Below are 10,981 nucleotides of genomic sequence, written 5' to 3'. Positions count from 1 at the left end.
ATGTGCTATACAAATAAAGCTGTCTTGCCTTACTGGGAGAGGACAGTCCCACTTTTCACGGTGGCAAGGTTCATAACCGTTTTGGCGTGCAGATTTATTCTTTTGAAAAGGAAACGGGCACAACCTCCCACTTTCTATGTTGATCAAAGACGTTATACAACACCTATTAGGGCTGCAAGATTATGGCCAAAATGATAATCGCGATTATTTGGATCAAAATTTTGATCGCGATTATTCTCACGATTATTTGTTGATTTTAACCAAAACAAATTTTATTGTCACATAGGCTATTTAACTGGAGAGGGAGTGTGATGGACGCTACTCACAGAGAGACGGCTGTCATTATGAACGGGTCCAGCACGGGTCGAGGCGGATACACACTCGTGTGTATTAAACGTCTGTATCTTCACTGCGCTGCATTTTTATGAACTATGATATTCTTGCCATGGGTCACATCTCTGGTCCTGGTCCAGGCTTCGGTACCAGCAGCTCCGTCTCCCACGCTGTTACTCTACCAACTGAAGTAGCTGCATTCAAAACTTCTTCTGGTTCTTCGCCGTAGCGGCCGCGATAACAGTTACCCGCGGAAACACTGGTACAAATACAGGTTTAACCCCTCATACTTCAAATACAGCTGTGTTAATGAAAATTAAAACTGTAGACATATACAGAAGTGTGGACCGCGGCCGCTGTGTGGCGGGGCGCGAGAGTAAGATGAGAGAGAGTAGGACGAGAGAGCGTAGAAAGATCCAACACAGGCAGGCTTTACAGACGAAATGGGTCATGTAACGCAAAATTAAACAGTACCATATAACAGCATTGCAGCGGATGCAGGACATTAGCACCGGTGCGTCCTAAAGAGCTAACAGCTAACAGACGCTACTAGCTAACAGCTAACAGACGCTAACTAGCACCGACTAGCACTGGTCACTGCTGTTGTCTGAAAAACAACAAATGGGACAAATTGTTGCGTTTACTGGTAAACTGGTAAACCTTGAACTGATGTATTACCGACTGCTATCTGTTGAGTTTTCTCCCGCTACTCTGTCCTCTGTGACTGTCTACATCTAGAAACTTAGCTGCACGGGGTGCAGTGAACTACTCTGACTGGCTCTGGGCAGACGGCTTTATGGAGCGGAGATTGGCTTTGCAAAAAACCTGGAGCGTTCTATAAATGACGCTTTAAATAAAAATAATCGCTCGATCACGCAAATTTGATCGTGGAAGTCCCAAATCGTGATCGCGATTAAAATTCGATTAATTGTGCAGCCCTAACACCTATAGTAAAACTGGAAAAACTACATTCAAGGTACCAGTGAGACATTTAATAAGACTTGGTAATCTTTCATAACCAATAATTATGTAGTAGAGGCTAGGCAATACATATGCTCTTAACTCTTTGCTACAATAACAACCTAATGTGAGATATTAATAACAACTATGTGAAGCAGCTTTGTACTTTAATAATATCTAAACCAGGGGTCTTCAACGTTTTCCAGGCCAAGGACCCCCAAACTGATGGCGAGTATGGAGCGGGGACCGACCCCACCCTAATCAAATATATTGTATAAAATTGTGTTTATCAAACTGGTCCTATAGTGCCATGTGTGCATTGATGAGAAAGACATCTTCTCTGCCTCCTTATTCTGTTTACTACAGTGTGTTGAATTCATGTTTATGTTATTTAAAAAAAACGTACACGTTCACTTACGATTTGAAAAAATTGCGGGGGGGGGAGAATATAAAAAAAGTCTAATCAACCAAAACTTTCGCGACCCCCATGCAGTACCTAATTGAAAAACAACCTATTGTTTTTTGTCTTTATCTAAATAGAAACATTTTGGAAACATTTTTAGAAACATACAGTTTTTACTGTTTGTTTCTTATCTGAAATACCAATAAACAGATTTTGAGGAAAAAAAGGCTTCAGATTCACTGAGACATGGTGGAACGAAGTCAAACAGAAGAAAACAGACCGGTGGAGAGGGAGTCACAGCCGTGGTCAAAGAGCTCGCCCAGCGGAGAGCTGCTATTGGTGCGTCTGGCCTGCTTCCCGTCAATGGCGTCCAATGATTGGTAGATAAACAGGCCCACAGCACACAGCAGGTACGCCCAGAGAGGAGCCTGAAACACATTCATGTAGAACAGGGGTCACTCCATCGCAAAACCCGAAACACAAAACAAGCTGAAGCAGATCTCGTCCAATCAGGTGATACAAATCAATACATGCAATCACAATGCATACAGTGTCTGGAATACCCTATGTCAAAATCAGGATTAGGTAGCGTTTTTTTTCTCCCTTTTTTTTGGAATCCTCTGTAATAACCAAAAAATTATTTCAGCTGTAAAATTATTTTAAACCTATTTATCCTATTTACTAAGAACATTTTGTTATTTATTTAGATTTTACACACTACACAAAATAAAACACCTCCCTCTCCCCTCCCAAACCTTTCCGTCCAAACTATAAAATTATAAATTTCTCACACTGCACTGTAACTTTTATTCTTTAAAAAAGTGATCTTGGTACCCAACCCTAATCAGGGGTCCCTTGCTGTTGCTGTGTCTGGTTCTCTTGTAATCAGATATGCCTACAGCGGGCTGCTGAGCAGTATAAACAGACACAAAACTCCCTGTTAACCTACCATTTAAAACATTCACATAAAATGACTGCACAGCTTTCCTGGAAATCCTTTAACAGGACACATTTGCATTAACAGTAGCTTAATAGAGATCCAAAAACAGACACTGGACTTAACTGGTGAATGAAAACATAAATTCCAGCGTGTTTAATGTGTTTTAACATAAAGAGCGTCCAGTAGAATGGTGTTCCACAGTGATGACTAACCTGTTCAGTGGCAGTTGGGCAGTAGTAGATGAGCACGAGGGTGGTGAAGACGTTGGTGGCCAGGCCGATGATGGTGATGAGGTTGGGAGCAATCCAGGAAGGGACCCGTCCCACCAACCATTCCCAGTAACGCTGCATCAGAGGCTCTAGCAGAGAGCGTCCTGCACTGCTGTACCTGCAGGGACCGACAACAGCCAGCTGAGATCCTGATGACTTTGACCTCCCAGAAATAATGATGATGGTGGTGGTGGCACAATATTACAGTTGTGACAAAGGCTGGCTGATAATTAGGGCTGGAGTGTTTCTTGTTTTTTATATTTTAATTACTATTCAAATCGCAAGAGCTGCAATTTTAATTATAACTTACAGTTTCTCAACAAGTGGAGCAAGTGAAAGCTTAAGCCGGCCACCATTGATTTCATCGGCTACAATGAAAGCCGTCACCTCAGCGGTAGATTGTCAAGGATAATTTTGTAACTTTGCAAAAGAACTAAAGGTTAATCTTGGCTGTTGTCTGGTAAATGTGCTTCCAGTCTGCCGAACTCTGTACATTTACACTCGACCAAAGACACTTTTATTTATGAAAAATAGAGCTCAGTATAATCTGTGTTTGAAATAAATCAGAAGTGGGTTTGTCGTTTTGCTCTTGAAAGCAAAAAAACATTTTTACATAAATGATTTAGGTCACGTCACATCAATTTTAAATTCAGACAGGTAGCAGGTAAATGCATATATATCATTGCTCAACCTCAAACCTAGAACAACTCAATTAACATAAGATGAAATAACACCACATGAGGTTTTATTTCAGTTTTTCTCAGTTATCAGAGCAGGACTGCTGTTTACCTGTGCTCCTCCAGTCTCTTGAGCTGGTGTCGGGACAAGGGGGGTGAGGGCAACTCGATTAGCCTGCGGAGCACTCCGGGGGCCAGCCAGCAGGCCGCCTCCATGCCCATTCCTTGCCCAGGGTCCTTGTCCCGGCCAAGGCCTCGGCGAGAACGCAGGCCTCCCGCTTGCTGCTGCCCCGTGGCGCTCATGGAGCCCTTCTGCCCGCTGGTCTGGTCCCCGATGGCTCTGGCTCCGCCTCTGCCACTGTCCTGCCGTTAGGTCTAAAGATCCACAGTGGGGCTGGATGAGGCTGGACAATACCCAGGAGCAAGAAACCAATATCACAATACTGTCCTGTGACAATGGCACAATACTGTCCTGTGACAATAGCACAATACTGTCCTGTGACAATAGCACAATACTGTACAGTGTGAATACAGGTTTCTTTTGCAGGGTGCAAATGTTCCACTGAAACAAGTTCCTTCCTGAGACTATTTGTAGACCAAGCCCGGAGTCCGGTGCTTGACGTCGCCCAAGACAATTGTGATTGGTTTAAAGAAATGCGAACAACACAGTGGTTTTTTTTTCTCCTATCCTTGAATGTACTTGTGGTGTAGCCAGACCTTATTCCACAGTTCTCTGGAGATGGCTCTAGCAATGCAAGAGTAATAAAGTCATATCTTTGTCAATAATGATACATCATTCATTTCTTGATTGTTTTCTATAATATTATATTGAATCTGCAAAGTTACTAAAGTGATAAAATAAACATAGTGGAGTAAAAAGTACAATATTTGCCTCTGAAATGTAGCTAGTGGAATAGACGTATAAAGCAGCAAAAAAATGGAAATACTCAATTAAAGTAGTTACTCAACATTGTGCAGTACTTGAGTAAATGTACTAATGTAATGTTACTTTCCACCACTGTCAGTCACCACCAAAACGATCAGAAACTACCCTAAACTGCCACGTGTTATTGTTAGTACTACTGATGACTTTATTAGATCAGGAGTGTACTGAACTACCATATGACCTATGACACCAATACCAAAGACACCATTATCTGCAAAGTTTAACATTAACGGGGCTTAATCAGTTAACTGGTGCCACTGTATACATCAAAGACAGTATGAAAGATCAACTTAACGGACCGTGTCCGTTTTACTAAACTATTTCTTGTGACTGTCAGCAAAACATGAGCTACTGACGATAGCAAAACAACCTGCTAATGCAGCCTAGCACACTCGCTATTAGCATAGGAAGATTAGCATTTGCTGGAGTGGTAGCTACGGAAGACTTGTGTCAGTTTGGTAATTTAAAGTCCCTCGCTTGCTATTGGCTTATCATTTCTCCATACTTAGCTACTTTGCTGACCCAGTTAAGATATTAACTAAACCAGAGTATACTATTGACACCTACCGGATGACCGCGGCTAGTTTAAGCTAGCTTGACTAGTTAGCTAGCTACATATTTATGAGTTAGCTACACCAAAGACAGCTGGCGAGCTGCTGAACTGACCTGGCCGGTTAAAGGACAAGAGCCGTGGGCAGTCCGAGGGGAGGTAGGGGCTCTTCAATCCGGCAGACAGGACTCCTCTGTGGATGGTTAGCTTTAAAGTTTCTCTCTATGACATAGAGACCACCGAAAGGACGTTTGCAGCAGGCGGTGGATCACCACGACCGGTGTCAGTCACTGTGGTTGTCAAAGCAAGCTAGTTCACTTTAGCCATCACGTAAATCTCGCGTAGCTTCAGTTTTTCCCCCCCCTATTTCTTCTTCTTCTTCTGCTTCTTCTTCTGCTACTGCTTCTGCTTCTTCTTTGTTAGGTTTTAACTGCAGCTTGCATCCTTAATGTTGCACTCCTGACACCTTCTGGAGTTAGTAAACGCCTACAGTGTGCAGTGTGTCAGATTTTCCTCATCAGTTCTGTTCTCATTAAGCTGACAAAGCATCTTCTGCCTTGTCCACTTTGACCACACTGCAGTATGTATTTACTCCTGCACTTGTTATCCCTAATCATTTCATTTCTTTCATCATGTTCATGTTCCTACTCTCCGATAAATGAATTCCTGCAACAAGGACATGCTCTGTTCATGTTGGGTGGTACCAGAAACTGAAATCTACAATGAAAGTTATTTGACTGGGGGTTTCATCAAATGGTGAGCTAGACAAAAAAGTTTGCACACATTCCTGCATCAACAAAGTTTAATATCAATGTTTACAATATTAAATTACAGGCATTCAAATAATCTACTTAAACATGCACAACGTGAATCAATCACACACTTGGTAGCTGTTCATGAATTGTACAGCAAAAGGTATGTAGTCTGAAAATTCTGACTATGTATTGCTCTACACTCTGAATGAATGAAGGGAAATTGATTCAGCGATTGTTACGTCTTGCATTGCAAGTCTACTCACTGGCGCTGCAGAGTCACTATTAAATAAAAGTAGTCAGTAGATTATTTCAAGGAACAAAAGTAGCCTATACACTGGAAATAATCTTACACTACGCAATGTGCGTCTGTTTCTAATGGCTGACTGGAAAACCTTAACTGGAAACACATGCTTCAACGTTTTAACTGAAGAGATGGCGCAAATATAAGTATAGTAGTAGCAGTGCTGGGTGATATATCAATTCACTCAGAGTTTACTTTTTATATTACGGCTATGTTGTAGCAAATGTAACAAACTTTAAGCGGGGTTCTGTTTCTGGACGCTGCATCGTCTCTGCTTTAATAGGTGTTCACATTTGACTTTTTTTTCTAATATTGTTGGCATGATTTTATAAATCATGTTTTAATGTTAAACACACATGCGGCACAGTGAATCCTTTAATTAATCTGTTTACTGTGCAAATCTACATCTACTCTGTGGATGGCCTACCTTACCTACAGGCCAGTACACAGTAGGGGTTTATTATATTTGCTATAAATATGTTAGATTCATTTTAAAGTGCTCATGTTATGCTCATTTTCAGGTTCACAATTGTATTTAGAGGTTATGTAAGAATAGGTTTACATGGTTTAATTTATAAAAAACACCCTATTTTTGTACTGTAATTGCTGCAGCTCCTCTTTTCACCCTGTGTGTTGAGCTCTCTGCTCTCTTAACTACAGAGTGAGACATTGCACTTCTGTTCCATCTTTGTTGGGAGTCTCACATGCGCAGTAACCAGGTAAGGACTACTAGAAGCAGAGTATGAGGGCGTGCCGCGCTAGCAGTTAAGCGAGCATTGTAATTATGTCAAAGTGACGCACGTTTTCCACGGAAGTAAAAGCCGGACTACATCAGAGCTGTTTTGGAACAGTGTTTTTTTCAGGGGTAAACTTCAGGCTTTTTCACATTGTAAACCTATAACATGCACAAAAAAAGATATACAACATAATAAAGGAAAGGGGAAAAGCCAAAAGCATAATATGAGCACTTTAAGACTTTTTAACTTTTTAAAAAAACTTCAAAAATTAACCATGATTTGGAGGCCCCCCCTGCATTGACTCTGAGGATACACAGGGGTCCCAGCCCCCTGTTGAAGATTCCTGCACTAGACCAAAAAGCCACATACCCTAGCTCATTTTGCACAGTGTTTTATTCTTTCTGTTTATCATAGGAACATTTGCTTGAAAACATTTAAATGTGTTGGTTGTATTATCAGCCCTCGATGTAAGCGTAATGTTGTACATAAACTTTACCTTCAGGAAGCTTAAACTCAACAAAACTACAAAATGGAATCTGCTTCTAAACTCTTGAAGATTGGATTTGGATTTGTCTTTGGCTGAATGAATGTCGTGGCACTAAGGACAAACAATGATGAACACAGATCATTTATTTAATAAGTGTGTACAGTAGTTTGATGTTTCTGCATTAAAGTGATGTTACGCCTCACTGTCTGGCTGCTGAGTCAGGTAGGGATTAAAGAAGTCTCTCATAAGGCTCTCCACCCGGTTGGGCTGGGGGAGCCCAGCAGCAGGGACCAGCTTTGGATTCAGAGCCAGGTTCAGAACCTTTGTGGGGTTAAAAGCAGCAGAGCGAGTCTGGGCAGTGTGGAGACCCTCGATGGCGCTGGACAGCCAGATGAGTCTCTTAAGGCTCTGGATGTTTCGGCCGCGGTCGTGCATCAGCTGGTGTTCGGTCACAGCTCGCCGACTGCAGGGAGTGGACAGGTCAGAAATCAGACATTTGATCCAAAACACAGAGTCAGAATCCAAATACATGTAGATTCATAGGCCATGTCCAAAGTCTTTCCTGGGGTTCCATTTGTTAGAAAGGAAAGTGTTGAAGTATGTATAGACAAGTCATGAGGTGGTTTCCAATGGGTTGCAATCATTCTCTTGGCTGCCTTAAGTTCAGCAAAAACAGCACGTTTTGGAGATTTAGAGGGCTGGAGGGCTGACAGATCATTCAGAATCAAAACACTGACAGTAACAGGTACAGAGTCATTAATCAGGGCAGATATTTTGGAGGAAATATTGTTCCAGAACTGACTAACAGGAGAGCAATCGCAGATATTGTACCTCAAGTACCTTGAGCTTTTAGTGGGTAGAACATGCATAAAGGGCTGGTAATTATTTTCATGTGATGCATTTTCACAGGGGTGAGATATGTCCTAAGAATGAAATTGTAGTGAATCTGCTGATGCTCTGGATTTCTTTACTCAGGCCTGGGCAATCGCATACCCAGAGCTTCTCAACAGGAAGGCCAAAGCTGCCAGATATCACCAAAAACTGATAAAGCCTCAATCCTATACCACAGGTTTTTAGCTGCATAGGAAATAACTTCCGGATAAGATAGATGGGCATAGCCCTCTGCAAGGGGACACCGTATGCCTTGAGTGCTGATCTTAATAGAAGGTAAAAGAAAAAAGAGGAATGTGGTAGACTGAATATGTTGTGTGAGTCAGAAGGGGTTACAAGCCAACCTCGCTAAAAATGTCTTTTAGACAATGAACCCCCATCTGTTCCCACTGTGGGGCTGGTATAGGCCTCACACCAATCAGAAGTGCTGTATTGTTGAATAATGGAGAAAAGGTTTGCCAGTTACAAGCAACATGTGGCAACATGTTTCAGCTAATCTCCAAGTGTTTATAATCTAAGAGATAATGGGGCCAAAGCATATCTGGCACTGTTTATTGGAGAATTTGGCAAAAAGAACGCCATGGAGTGAACAAGGCTCTGTTATAGCATTTTCTAAGGTTCGCCAGCAAACAGACATGTCTGGGTTGAACCAGGTAAGGAGGGGTCTTAACACAAAGGACCAAGAATTATGTTTAAAGTTGGGAACTGAGAGGCCACCATCCTCTTTCCTCCTCTGTAGAGTAGACATCTTAAGTCGCGTCTTTTTTCTTTCCAGATAAATTTAGACACTGCTGATTGTAATTTATGCCAATAACCAGAAGTAGGGTAAAGAGGTAGCATAGAGCTCACAAAATTAATACTGGGTAAAACATTAATTTTTACCACAGAGTAACAGGCTTGAATAGGCATAGGCAGACCCATCCATTTTTACATATCTTTCAAAATGTTCAGAACAACAGAGAGTTAAGCCTAACAATCGGGTTCAAGCAAGGAAAAACGTCAATGTCTAAATATTTAAACTGCTTAACAATGGGGATGTTAGCAGGGATGATTGAATTGCGAGCAGGATCATTTAAATGAAGCAGTGCAGACTTTGACCAGTTAGTTTTAAAGCCTGAAAAGCTTCCATACTCCTCGCATAATGACGGAAGGTGAGGAAGAAACTGAGAGGGGCTCTCTAAAAAAAACCAACACATTGTCCGCAAATAGTGAGCAGTGATGCTGGTAAGGTAAAGGTACTTTATTATCACATACACCTATATGTCTTACAAATGCATATTGGTGACACCACAATCGATTTGTGAATAGCGTGAGCCAGAGGCTCTGGAGAGAGGACAAATAGTGCAGGACTCAAGGGGCAGCCTTGGCGTGAAGATCTAGAAACTGGAAACAAAGAGGAGGAGTTGCGCCTGGTTAAGACTCGGGCTGAGAGGTGAGAATACTCCCTCATTCCCCCCCGCCAATGATGAACCCAATTGTGCCCTTTTGTAAATGTAAATGGATGTATTTCTATGGCGCTTTTTTAGTCTTAACGACTACTCAAAGCGTTGAGGCTGTCGTACAAGGTGCCACCTGCTCATTAGATAAACACTCATTTACACTTGGGGTTCAGTGTCTTGCCCAAGGACACTTCAACATGGGACTGCAGGGCCAGGGATCGAACCACCACAACTGACAGGCAACCGCTCTACCACTGACCTACGGCCGCCCTTGTGTAGCCTACATAAGCAAAAAAAAAAAAAAAAAGGCCAGAAAGATTACCCCTACTGAACAAATACATTGAATTGTTTTTTTTCCACTTGTGTTTCTTTTTATGTTTTAGTTAGGCTACGGGTTACTTTACTGTCATGCGAATAGCTTTCATTATGAATACCAGTAATTTCACTACGATGTTTCTACTTTAACTTACCTCTCAATTAGATCGATAATACAACATCTGAAAACTAGATCCTACTTTGTTAGCAGATGCCGTTTTTTGTAAAAACGATTCCACAGGCTGTAGACTTTTTCTGGAGACTAACACAAGTGATGAAACTTCCCCCTGCACACTATGGGAGACTCTGAAGGCGAGTATTAGGGGCACTCTTATTTCACATACCAATAGACAGGGAAAATAACAGCAACAGGAATTAGTAGAGTTGAAATCAGTCCTGGATCTCGTTTCTTTGCAGCCCCTCCACACAAAATCTATGAAGAAAAACTCAGTGTCCATACAAAGCGGATTTAAAAATAATAATAATTATAATAATAATAATGTTAGAGCGTCACCTTATCCTTCTTTTCTCCATTATCCAATTCTCCATTTTCACTCTGGTACTGCTCATACCTAGCCTAGAAAACCACATGAATCTGCAAGTTGTATTAGCTCTGGCAGACATGTCAGCCCTCCCTCAAATTCAGACCGATTTCTAGCTGGCCAGAACTTGGACAGGCCAATCGCAACCGTTTATCTCACACGGGTCTGGTACAGTATATAACAATGACTGACAGAGGAAAGTTATGCTTACTGAACATAGTTACCAAAATTCCGCCTGTGTGCTGATGCACACCAAACATTTTCCTACTTCTACATTTTATTGATCCCCAGTGGGGAAATTACAATTTACATCTTCTTTGTTAGTAATCACTACACACAGGCTTGAAATGCACACAAGACCTATTCATGCATAAATGGAGACATGTCAGAGTGAGTGGGCTGCCAGCTGGGCCAGCACCCTGAGTGGTTGGGGGGG

General features: G+C 41.8%; 2 protein-coding genes across 3 annotated transcripts in view; both read right to left on the bottom strand.

Annotated features, from left to right (window-relative positions):
• The window catches only part of cept1b (choline/ethanolamine phosphotransferase 1b), a 12,921-nt gene extending 7,475 nt beyond the window's left edge, over positions 1-5,446 (bottom strand). Inside the window, exons 1-4 of one of the 2 annotated variants that reach the window (XM_032514737.1) lie at positions 5,195-5,446; positions 3,695-3,957; positions 2,849-3,023; positions 1,977-2,124 (exon numbers count right to left, since the gene is read on the bottom strand). In XM_032514737.1, the coding sequence (XP_032370628.1) occupies positions 1,977-2,124; positions 2,849-3,023; positions 3,695-3,885 (514 nt within the window). In that variant the 5' untranslated portion in view covers positions 3,886-3,957; positions 5,195-5,446. Of the gene's footprint in view, positions 1-1,976; positions 2,125-2,848; positions 3,024-3,694; positions 3,987-5,194 lie in introns of both variants that reach the window. The other variant, XM_032514736.1, reaches the window with a different exon arrangement.
• A 1,880-nt stretch (positions 5,447-7,326) lies between these two features.
• The window catches only part of pth4 (parathyroid hormone 4), a 3,978-nt gene continuing 323 nt past the window's right edge, over positions 7,327-10,981 (bottom strand). Inside the window, exon 2 of the mRNA XM_032514733.1 lies at positions 7,327-7,821. Within this exon, the coding sequence (XP_032370624.1) occupies positions 7,551-7,821 (271 nt within the window). The 3' untranslated portion in view covers positions 7,327-7,550. The remainder of the gene's footprint in view (positions 7,822-10,981) is intronic.

The sequence above is a fragment of the Etheostoma spectabile genome, chromosome 4 (assembly GCF_008692095.1).
Source record: "Etheostoma spectabile isolate EspeVRDwgs_2016 chromosome 4, UIUC_Espe_1.0, whole genome shotgun sequence".
Lineage (NCBI taxonomy): Eukaryota > Metazoa > Chordata > Actinopteri > Perciformes > Percidae > Etheostoma > Etheostoma spectabile.
This window is presented reverse-complemented; position numbering and strand designations above follow the sequence as displayed.